The sequence below is a fragment of the Ananas comosus genome, unplaced genomic scaffold, assembly GCF_001540865.1.
Source record: "Ananas comosus cultivar F153 unplaced genomic scaffold, ASM154086v1, whole genome shotgun sequence".
In the NCBI taxonomy this organism is placed as follows: Eukaryota; Viridiplantae; Streptophyta; class Magnoliopsida; order Poales; family Bromeliaceae; genus Ananas; species Ananas comosus.
Window position 1 is genome coordinate 1 of NW_017890601.1, and position 12,999 is coordinate 12,999.

At 35.8% G+C, this 12,999-nt stretch overlaps 1 protein-coding gene across 1 annotated transcript; it reads right to left on the reverse strand.

Moving 5' to 3' along the window:
- Positions 1-1,545: 1,545 nt before the first annotated feature.
- LOC109703942 (cysteine-rich receptor-like protein kinase 6) lies at positions 1,546-6,001 on the reverse strand (the record flags this gene model as incomplete). The annotated part of the gene is given in 3 exon segments (XM_020224684.1): positions 1,546-1,799; positions 2,344-2,571; positions 5,379-6,001. Coding segments are annotated over 3 exon segments (841 nt in total), but the record flags the coding sequence as incomplete, so codon positions are not given.
- Positions 6,002-12,999: the final 6,998 nt, after the last annotated feature.

The following is a 12,999-nucleotide window of genomic DNA, read 5'->3' on the forward strand; positions in this document are numbered from 1 at the left end:
GTAATTGAGCATCATGTCAACTTCATGGTATCATGCAGTGTCACTAACCTATCCTTTAGGACAGGGCAAAAACAATTAGGAAAGGGACATAATATGCCTCATGCATGCTAACTCACCAATTTGGTGCAAATGAGATGTGATTTATCATGAATGAATAATCCTAAAACTCATAATAAAGATAATTAAACTCAGACTCAGCTTCAGAACAATAGGTTGGATTTGATGAAGACCATCATTTATAAGTTGTAGCTAATTGGATTAGAATCCTGCTCTTCCTCGGATTCAACTTGAATCCCACCAGTTAAGTGCTTGAGTCAGTTTAATATACTAATGCCACCTTCATCTTTTCAGCTCTACCTTGTTGAGAACTTGAGAATTTATTTCTTCCAACAAATTGACTGACAGAAATAGAAGAGAGTGATAGAAGTGACTATCGATGATACCAGGAACAATACGGTGTGCGGTGTAGTCTTGAGAAATGACATATGACAGTGATCTGATTTGGACTAAAGATTTTTTTTATTGAATTTCATGTTGAGTCACAGAAGGAAGGATCAATTTAAGGAGGAATCTTAGCAAGTTCCCGCTTCATGCTGCCGGTCAAATTACAATTGGAAGTAATCAGATGCGGGTGAAAATGGCTGATGTGTTGACTTTTCTACTAATAGGCAACAATTTCATGAACTCTATCCTTATCATATCATTTTCATGAGAAATATGACGATAACAATAATACTAGCGAAAGCATATTTTTCCAACCACGTCTGATCTTTCTTAATTAATTTGTTTACAACAAGTTCATAATAAAAAAACATATGAAACTTTAAGATTAAAGTTAGACTTACTTCTAGTGAACAGATCATTTTCTAATATTTGTAATTCCTATAAACAAGAAAACTAATGAAGTGCTCCTTATTGTTGACAGTTTCTTAAACTTCTCTTGATCTTTCATTTTCCTAATTGCTTTTCCCCCAGATAAATAATTGTCCTGATAATTCTATTAAAATCAACCAACATCTAAATGTGGGAGATGCAAAATTATTGCTTATCCTACAGGGAACAATATTGCCAAAAGTACTAATATTTGCTTATATCTATTTTTTGTTTCTCTTTTTTCTTTTTCTTTTTCTTTTTTGTATATCCAAATAAATGGTTCTTACTGATATCTGCTACTTCCTGTTCCTCTTTGTCATTTGTTGATGACAACCTTACTTCCTGAACTTCAGAAAATAACATGTCAACAACCGAATTTATCATTACGTCCCACAAATTTCCAGTTTCACACAAGAAGACCCATTGTTCTTAAATTGGATAAACATTCAATTAGAGAGTTGAAGTTGATTTTAAACAAGAATAAATCTTTTAAAGACGGACATTTACGAAAGAAACCAAGTTCTTAAAGGGTATTGTAAAGGCAACCAGGGCCTTTTAAAGTATGTAAGAAAATACACATTTTCAAGGGATTATAAATGTAAATGAACAATTTTTCACGAGTATTTAAATACTGAAACAAATTGAAAAAACAAAACCTTTTTTGGCCCTTACCTTCTTCCCTAGCCGGAACAAATACTGGGGTATGTACAACAGGAGCAGGCGCTGGCGCACTTACTGCCGGAAGAACAAGCCTTAGCGAGGGTGCCCCAGCAAAGAATGAATACACTTCGTACCGAAGATTGCACCACACTCCGAGAATTCGCCCGCCCTGTTTGCCGTTGAACCACTTGGGCATCTCACCAATCAGCCCTTGCAGACATTGCCAACAGTCTGCTGGCGTGAAATCCGGTACACACTGCACCAACCTGTGAATAAAATAGTACTGACACTATCTGAACTATAGGTCACTTTGTAATCTATTCTAATTTTGGTACCTAAACTATATATTTCACCACAACATCATCAAAACTTATTGATGTTTGGAGCTGTTTGGATGGGATCTTCTTTATGTGACACTTTTTATAAAAGCCATGAAGAGAGATAGCAAAACCAAATATATATATATATATATATATATATATATATATATATATATATATATAAGATTAGATACTGAAATCACAAGTTTTAAAAGTCAGGTATTCAATACAAGATGAAATATCATCGGAGGTAAGTTGTGAGGGATTATTGTTCCAAACCGGTGTGACTACTTCCAATTTTTCGGTTAACTAAAGTGTAAATGCAATTGATGATGGAAGTCCTTTAAAAAAGACAAAAATTGCACTTCTAATAAGCTAACTTCCTCCTAAGGGGATATGAAGTCAAGTTCCCAGAACTTTACGTTTTCGCTTCCATATACTTAACTCCAACCAAATACCCTATAGCTAAAAACCATTCTAAATCTTTTACCCGTATAATGATATATGAGCCGTGTAGTTTGCCTCCGCTGTCGCGAACCTCCTCGTCATATTGTATACCGCCTGGTGGGCTGTCGTATTGATAAACCATGTGACCATTTCGTCGAACACATTGGGTTTATAGGTGATATTTTGGGTGTTCCACATGTACACTTGCTGCGAGTTGTCCGTGGAGGAGAGGAAGTGCTGGTTAGAGTAGCGGATGAGGCACTCATCATACCTATGAAATAATTGGTACTGAGATCAGACCCAAGATAGCAAAGATACCATCTAATCAAGCAGAACTACTATAAAATGTATAAAAAGTTCCACTACCCTCCTGATACTACAACTCAGCCCCCGTACTTTTGGCTTAAACCCTGTATTTTCTTTACTTTTGCATAGATGACACTTTAATCTGTAATTGTCCAAATAATTTCTTTTTTTAACAAAACATCAATAAAATGGATCATGTTTTTTAGTATATCTCAAACAAGATTTTTTTTTTTTTTTCCCAACGTTGTCCATAGGCCTTTTACCCTAAGAACCGTGTACTCTACTGTAACTGATGCTAGTAGAACTGGAGAGGCAAAAAAGTTCAAAACCCCATTTTGTGAAAATGCACAAATGGGGATTCAAACCCTTGATCTTTAGAATAGTCTCTGTGATAACAGCCAACTAGTTTAGATAGTGATTGTTTACGTTTCAAACCAGCTAAAAAAAGATCATTTTACAGTTAAACAAATGTCATCCATTGTTTGCCATTGATTCCTTATTTATTTACTTTTTAACACAAAGTCTTGCTATGATTGGTTGGCTTTTGACAACTTCAAAAAAAACTAAAAAATAAAAAAAATAAATCAAAGAAGTTACTTTTGTTGAAAGCTAATAAAGAAACGAAACCCAATCCACCATCCACTATTGTAATCTTTCATATAAATTATTTTAAAAAGTAAAAAAAAAAAAAAACAAACAAGGCCATAATTTTTTTTATATAAAATAAAGAAGTTAAAGGGTCTGTTTGGATGCATGAACATCTTGTTCAGCATGCCTCCACTATATACTCAAGAAGAATGTAGTATTTAGTAAATGAAAAGTATGATCAAATGTCTATAAGGGTATATGTCATATTCATCTTCAAAGTTATTTTCTTCGAATAAAATAAATCATCACAGCCTGTAATTTGCTTTCCTGGACAAAACATAGCATAACATGGTCTTCCAAAGAGACCAAAAGAAACTCCAAACTTTACAATAACAAAAAAAAAAAAAAAAAAAAAAAAAAAAAATCATACTAGAAAAAAGGTTTAATGCGCGTGCGCGTACGTCGGCCGCCGTGCACGTACCGCTCCCAAGAAGGTGGCACGGTACAGCGGGGTATCGCACCCCCCCGCGTGCCGACGGCACGCTGTGTGTGCCGCTGAGAACAAGCGGCACCACCAGCGTGCCGCGCGCACGTACCGACGTCGTGCCGCCGGGTTTTTTTTTTTTTTGACTTTTGGGCTTTTTTTTTTTTTTGTTCTCTGGATACAACCCCCAGGCCATCTATATTGTATTTTTTATCTTATCTTATTTTTTTGACACTCGTGATGCCTTTTTGTCAACTCTTTTTTTTTTTTTTGCCTTTTGGCTTCTGTTTTTTTGTTTTTTTTTATAAAATTAACAAACTTATTAATTTAACTTATTATTTTATCTGATCCATATGTCGGCCGAGCCCTCCGCTTCCACCACTGAATCCATTTTTCTTCACAAATACTTTTTATCAAAATTTGTCGCACACGACGAAACTTTCGGATGAATCAAAGAAATCAAAAATCGATTTCCTAAACAAATTTTGATCAGATATTTTAATAAGAACAAAAAAATAAAAATATAAAGTAATATTAGGAATATATGAATTTCTCACAATCAGCAATATTGTATTCAATATTGTTCAAATAATTTTGTATCCGCAGATAACAATATGACATATGATCCAGCGCGACGATCTATGTGAAATTAAGCAGTCATCTCTATGTAAAGATGTAAATTTAAATAATTATTGTACTGTGAATTTTATTATTATATTTTAATTTCTATTCTATATCAGGTATAGCTGTATTTTACTTACAAAAAGCTTTCATGCATGTTATTTGATGAGTATAGTAAGATGTACATAATAAATATTCATATTATTTTGTTTAAATCTTTCAAAATAATATTATAAGAGTTTACTGGAACCAAAAAAGCTAAAATAAGTCCGTGCCAAAGCGTGCCAGCAGGAGGTCGTGCGTATCTGTCGGCACGCAAGCGTGCCACGTGTCGGCACGCAAGCGTGCCCGTGCCGTACCGTGCCAGGGACGTAACTGCACGCCCCCGTGCCACGGCACTTTAAACCTTGCTAGAAAACTTGTTTAACATTCAAAAGAGGCAAGACCCTATTCAAATGCATGAACATCTTTTTCAGCATAGCTTTTTGATTTGCTTAAAAAGCCTTTTAGTATTTTGTAGATGATGAGTAGGATTAAGCGTGTAGAATGGCATTCCATATTCGGCCATCAACTCTTTTTTTTTTTCAAAATAATATGAATTACCTTACAGCTAAAATATGTTATCGTACCAAATCATGGACTCGAAGATCTTTAAAGAATTTTTTTAAAAAATCAAACTCTTATCTTCTGATCACACTATAAATTCCTCACACCAAACAAGTTATGATTTGATAAGTTATTTTGACAGCCAAACAGAGCATAAGGTCCTGTTTGGAGGTCAGAATAGATTTCAATAGTCACTAATTCAGTGCGGAAGTTTTTCTTGTGTGATTGGAAGCTATGACTTTACTTTTTGCTCCTTCAAAGGTCTTGGCATCCATACCATATTTTACCGGCAAAATAACTTATTTTATTCCGGAAAAATAAGCTGAAAGCGTAAAATGATACCACTCCGGACATTTGATCACACTATGGAGTAGATATGCCGAATAATGTGCTCATGGATCCAAACAAGTAGCAATATCAGGTTACGAAAAGGATAATGCATACAATTTCTCTCCGAATAAAGAGAGTGTTACCAGATGACGGCGCCCCTGTCGTAGGGGCAGATGTTGAGGACGTCGGAGGTGCCGGAGCGGAGGCAGGAACCGCAGGCTGAGGCGTTGACGTCGCCGCGGCAGAGGGCGAGGCCGGAGACCTGGTTGGGGGTCTGGCCGGTGGTGCCTTCGGAGAACCCGGCGCCGCCGCCGGAGGCGTTGGCGGCGAGGGACGAGAGGATGAGGTTGAGGTTGGACTGGTACGTGCTGTTCGCCGTGTAGTTGCCGGTGCTGCCGCATATCTGGTAGAGAGGGTCGGCGGCGGCCGGAGGAAGAAGAAGGTGAAGATGAAGAAGGATCAATTGGAAGAGGGATAAGAACAAAATCTTGGGAATATACATGGTGTTAAAAGATCAAGATGAATACTAATAAGATTTCTTGTGCTCGAGAATAATAAATTATTCTTGGTATGAGATTGTGTTCTCGTTGCTCACATCACTGAGATTAGAGAAGTGAAAAAGAAAAAAGTGAGGCTGCAATCTATAGGAGACTAGTCTAAGTAGAGCACAGAAGAAGACCTGCAAGGATTGACTGGCTCTGCGATGCCCCAGCACCCTAGTCCGGTGGAAAAATGACAGCAGAGGAAAAATGTTCACCCCACTTTACTATCAGCCATCATTTTGGACCAAGAAATACGGACGAATATCTTACATCCACCCGTTCGAGAGGGGCTCTTTTTTTGCAAATGGCCCCCGACAAAATTTTATTTTAAAATTAGTCTCAATAAATTTATAACTACAAAAATGATCTTATCCCTGCTATTCAGACACCACGCAAGCACCATCCCTACCATCCAGACGCCACGCAAGCGCCACGTGACTGCATGGCAATTCACCGTATTCAAACACGGTGAATGATTCACCGTGTTTCATATTCATATTCCTCTTCTTCTCCTTTTCAAAAAATTCAAACCCGAACCCGAAAATCAAATTAAAATCCGAACCTGGTGGGTTTTAAAAATCTATATCCATATTCATACCCGACCAAAAATCCGAAACCCGAACTCAGAGAGTTTTAAAAATCTATACTGTTGAATGAAGATTTAGGGGATAAAAATTATTAAATATTTTATGTATTGTATAAATAAATAATAATAAATTATATATATAAATAATTTATTCGGGTTTGGGTTCGAATAATATTTCGGATATCTATATCCATTGACATCCCTACTCGGCTACTCCCTATTCCTTTTTTAAATATTTATATTGCGAAAAATATATATATTTGTATTTTCTCTGGACACGGTAAATCATTTACCGTGTTTGGATACGGTGAATGGTTCACCGTGTTCAACTTAACACCCTGGCCTAACCCCGCGCCCGTGGCGCTGACGTGGCGTCTATGTGGCAAGGTGAGGGTCAAAAGTGCAAACATAAATTTGCTGGGACTATTTTTAAAATAAATTTTTCTAGGGGGCTAGATGCAAAATAAAAGCCCGTTCGAGACTTTTTAAGGTTTTATTTTATATATTTTAATATTTAATAAGTAATAAAATTAGTTAGTACAAAAAATATCTATTTTGAATATAAATAGAATATAAAATTTAGGGTTAATTGCATACACGTCCATGCAAACATGGTAATTTGCAGATATATACCTGCAAAGCTCAACTTTTATAATTTGTCCCTACAAAAGTCTTAATGTATTCAGATATGTCCCTGCCGTTAGTTTTCGTTAGAAAAATTTCGTTAATCACAGTTAAAATACTTAACCATGGTTAATTAATAAGTGAAATGATAATTTTACCCCTTCTTTTCCTCTTTCTCTCCCTCTTCCTCTTTCCTCTTCTTCGTCGCCGGTGAGGGAGGAGGTGCGGCGGCGAATCCTCTCCCTCTTCCTCTTTCTCTTCCCTCTTCCTTTTCCTCTTCCCCTTTTTTTCTTCCTCTTCCTCTTCCCTCTTCTTTGTCGCCGGCGAACTCGACCCCGACCTCGCCGAAGCGCCGCTGACGCCAACCTCCGCCGCCTCCTCTTCGTCGTATCTTCCGTCGCCACCGCTGCGCGATGCTTCCGCGCTCGGTGTTGCGCCATCGCCGCAGCCACCTCTCTCTTCTCCTCCGCCGTCGGCGACCTCTCTAACCTCGCCGCGAACCCCTCGCCTCCGAGCTCCTCCAGCCCCCGCCGCCTCCTTTTTCTTCTTCTTCGTGTCCTCATCTTCTCCTCCTTCTTCTTCTTTGTCGTCGTCGTCGATGATCTGCCGCCGCCGCCGTTCGCTCCTGCGGCCCGAAAAGGAAGAGAAAGAGGAAGAGGGAGTACTTTTGGAGAGACATATTTGTGAGGACAAAAATGTCATTTCACGAATATACTGTTAAAAAATTAACAGTTCTCTAACGAATGCTAACCAGAGGAACATATCTAAATACATTAGGACTTTTGCATGAACAAATTATGAAAGTTGAGCTTTGTAGGGCTATATCTGCAATTCACCATATTTGCAGGGACGTGTATGTAATTAACCCTAAAATTTATACTTGCTATTTTTTTAAGTGTATGCATAAAATTATGCTCACTTTTAGAAATGCTTTTTAGATGTAATAAACCTCATCGCTTTCCATCAAAGTGCTAATATTATTACACTAGTTTTATCATGCGTTATTCTTTTTATGACTAAAAATATTAAAATTAACCGACGCAAAGTGACAAAGGGCTTGGTGGATGGTATCTAGGGGTGTCAAACGGGCCGGGCGGCCCGCGGCCCGCCCAGCCGGGCATGAGAGTAGGCCGGGCCAGGCACGGCACGAGTACTGTAGCGGGCCAGTTAAATCGGGTCGTGCTGGGCCTTGCTCCCACCGCACGATGGCCCGGCACGGCCCGGCACGACCCGGGCCTGGGCCGTGCCAGGCCTGAGAGGGTACCTCGACCCGGCCCGGCACGGCATGGCACGGCCCGGCCCGTGTGGCCAGGGCCTCCTGATTTGGGCTCAGGCATGGACTTGGGTACAGCCGTACAGGGAGTTGGCTTGAGTTGGGTACAACACAACTCTCAAGGCCCTGCACCACCCCAACTCCCACTGGGAGTTGGGCTGTGGCTTTGGGGCTCTCCTAAAGGTCTGTGATAACAGATCCTTGGGAGTTGGGTTTGGACTAAAATCCCCTTCCCAACAGTCAAAAATTTGACTGTTGGGAGGGTATTTTGGTCCCAAAAATTTAAAAATTTAAAATAAAAAAAGAGCTGGCCGGAAGCCTGGCCCGGCCTGGCACGGCCTGTGCAGTGCGGGCCGGAGGGCCGTGCTGGGCCGGGTTCCAAGAAATTTGGTTCGGCACGGCACGGTTCGGTTTTGGGGCCAGGCCGTGCCGGGCTAGCCTCCGGCCTGTTTCGGCCCCACATTACATCCCTAATGGTACCCGAAGTTCCAAATTCGAATTCTAATTGGTTCACATTTCTAGCTAAGTTATTTTTAAATGAAATAAACGAAGCGGATAGCATGTCATCTATCTTTCAAAGAAAAAAAAAAAAAAATTATATAAAATTTAGATTGACAAGATGTAAGGTTCATATTTATTTTTAGATGTACAAATAGTATTATTGTATCACTTTTTATTTTTTTAATACTAAAAATCAGAATTATCTAAACTCTTGCACAGTGAGAGAGCAAAATTTATAGTCAAAAGTTGAGCATAAAAATAGCATTTTGCATATTACTTTGGAAAAAAAAATCTAAAATTTTCAACGCTTCGAGAACTTTGGCGGTCGACCATCTTAGACCCCTTATCCTTATTGCCCTTTTCTTATAAGCAAAATTTCTACACAGAATAGACCACGGATTACTTGAAATCTTATATTCAAGATGTTTGTTTTATAACCAAAAAATTAAAACTTAAAATAAGCTTTTCTGCACAAATAAAACTACTAATTGAATATTTATTTAATGGCATATTTTGCACATTATTTTCTAAAATTTGAGAATACAAAGAAGCCTATTTCTTTTCTTCTAGTTATGATAATTAAATTTCAAGGTGGAATAATAGAATAAATCTTTATCTTTAGATGTTATTATTTATTTTCATGCATTAGACTGAAAAAATATATCCTCGTCTAACAATAAATTTATTTCATTAGTCTGACAAAATTCTTTTCTTGNGCATTGTTGCGTTGTTCTTTTCTTAAAACAGTCTGATTACTTTATTTAAATAACAATCTGCTCCTATATAATGTATGTCGGAACCATTGGGATTTAAAAAACTAAAATAAAAGCTAAGAAAAGAAAATAAAAAGAATCAAGAAACTAAAAGTAGTATAAGCATAAAATTCAAAAGTTCAATGAGTCCTTAGTAAGAGTTGAAATTTAGCTTGAATTATGACTCAAGACATAAACTTAAATCAAATTGTTGGGAGCCGAAATCCCTGATCCTTGACTCGGTCAAAGGTCCTCCTCGGGGAGCGTGTCGGGACATGGAACGGTTGCGAATAGTGACTCTCGAAGTTTGCACCATTCGACTGAATCAAGCGATTCGGCTGACGAGAGATCAGATCAGCCGAGTTTAAAAACCTTTACTATAGAATTGGCTCGGCTGAAAGAGCCGAATAGATGAAATGCACAATAATTGGTTGGCTGATGAGCCGAATATATGGAATACACAATGATTGGTCGGTTGAAAGAGCCGAATGCTTTTATATATTAATAAAACAGAGTGTGCCCGAAGGGCATACAGACTCTGAAAATATAGTTTACAACAAAGTGTGTTCGTGGGGCATACAGACTCTACAAATATAGTCTACAACAAAGTGTGCCTGTGGGGCATACAGACTCCAGAGATCTAATTTAAAAACTACTCCTAGGAAAGCAGTAAATGCGGAAAAGAAACAGATTATATTTAGACTACTCCTAGAAAAGCGATAAAATTGCAGAGGAAATAAAGATGATCTTTTGTTCCAACGGGAAGAGACCCCTATTGCAGACTTCAAAATTACTATTTATAGTTATATCAACCCACATTATTGGTTGGTTGAAAATAGTGGGAGGAGTGGTTGTAACCATGATCGTGGAAGTTACGCCCACACCCACTCCTCATAGAAGTTACTCCTCATCGTGAAAGTTACGCTCCACTTCTCAACCGTTCCCACCTAAAACCTTTAGGCGCCTTATTGCCGACTCCTGGTATACCACATGTCCTTATTGGCTCATACGTGGGTTAGGTCGGCATGTTAATTTCAATTTTGGCATCAATACAAATAAAATTTTTTTAAAAAAAATTAAGAGTCTAGTGACTTTCTGATATGGTGTTAAATAAAATAATATAAAACAATTATATTTTTCAAAATTTTAAATATCAAAAATATAATATTTTTGAACTTTAAATTCAACAAATTCTAGTATCTACTCCACTCTAAACCCTACCAAATTTGAGTAAAACATGCACATCATAATATCGGGTAATATATGATGGGGAGCAAACTATATATATACTAGAATTTTTTTTAAAACAAATTAGACTAATTAAAATCTATATTTGTGAAAACAAATTTGTCAAAATTTACATGTAAAAATAAGTATATACACTGCCATGTATGCACCATATAAACTATTAATATTTTATGAGCGAAAATATGGTGAAGTGTTCACCATGTTTTAAATGCATTAAATAATTCACAACTTTCAATATTTTAATATTAAATGAATCACGGTTAAATGGCAATGTGGAAAGTAATGAAATATTTACTGCATTTTAAATATGATAAATGAAATTTACTCCTTTCTTTACATTCTGGTCTATATAGCGCAATTGTGACCCGTTTAGATCTATTTTTACAAATAAAATTTTTACAAGCTTATTTTTACAGATTAAAATTTTAATAAACCTAATTTTAGAAAAAGCCCTATATCCTACTATTTGTTATTCTTTTTTTTTTGTTTTTTCTTTCTTTCCTTTTTTTTTTATTTATTTTTTGGTGCCTCCACCTGGGTAGATGTACTGGGCTCAGCTTAGTCTCAACAAGTAGAGATGTTAACGTCTCAGATTCGAGATGAATTTGAAAAATTCGAATTCGAACCCGACTAGAAAACCCAAACACAAATAGGAATCCGAATCCGACAAATTTTTAAAATTCATATCTAAATCCGAACCCAATCAAAAAATTGAAATCCAACCCCAAATCTGAGAATCCAAATTTAAAATAATTATTTTTCTTTATAATATTTCAAAATATATTATTTTAAATCTAAATGATATATATATATATATATATATATATATATATATATATACTATATATAAAAGCACGTATTATTAAATTTTGGTCTGTCGACAGACCCATTTTCGGCGCGGAAAAATTAGCGCCCATTTTCTTTTTCGTACGAAAATTTTAAATTAAGAATAAAAATAGAAATAGAAACAGCAATAAATACATAAGTTCTCATAACAGATTACTGATGTGAAAATCCTTAAATATAAAATTTTCTATTTAATTTCAAAAGTAAGTTTTCTATACAGATTACGGATGTGAAAATCCTATAAAAGATATTTTTCTATTTTATTTTAATATCTTTTTAGATATTATCTATTTAATTTCAAAATATATTTTCTTTTTAAGATAACGGATTTTATTTTTCTATTTAATTTCAAAAATTTATTTCCTAACAGATTTTATTTTTCTATTTAATTTCAAAAGTAATTTTTGCATTAGAGATTATTGTTAATTATTTATCATTTAAAGCATATCTTTCTTAATAGCGTGATTTATTATTTTAAATTTTTTAGATACATATTTGGCAATCATATAAAATATGACCTAAAATTAAAAAATAATTTAAAAAAATTATAATTTTTTTTAATAATTATTACGTGTATTTGCACGTACATTTTACTAATATATATATATATATATATACTGCCGCCCGCACCTCCGGCCCTCGCTGCCACCTAGATCCCAACTGCTGATTCATATATTTATATAAATATAGATTTTTTATATATATATATACACTGTATTAAAGAAGAGTTGGGTGAAATTGGGAGAAATTGGAGGTGATGTATGTCCCTCAATTACTCCCAACTCTCCTTTAAACCCTCCCCTTCAACAATCTATTTTTAAACCAATTGTCCTTACAGTAAGTGGCAAAAGGCTTGATGATTGATATTGGAGATCGCAAGTTCGAATTTTAGTTGATTCATAATTCCAACTAAGCAGATTGCATACCACCTTTCTCTCCAAAAAAAGAAAAAAAAAATTATTTTTACACTTCAATATTGCCTACATCCGGTCCACTAATAAATTACATAGGCTGAACCTATTTTTTAATAATAGATATTGTAAAATTAAAATCTAATCTAGTAGATGTCATACAAATCATATAAAAAGTCTGTGTATAAAAAATTACAAAATTTAAATTTTTACAATAAGCTTAGGAACTTCATTAAAGAAGATTTGGGTGAAATTGGAAGAAATTGGGAGTGACGTACGCTTGTCCCTCAATTTCTCCCAACTCTCCTTTAAATACTCCACTTCCAACCTATTTTTACACTATAATATTGCCTACAGGTCTATTAATAACTTACATAGAGCGAACCAATTTTTCTAATAACTGATATTATAAAATTAAAACCTAATCTACTAAATGTCATATAAATCATATAAAAAGTCTGTCCATAAAAAATTTCAAAAT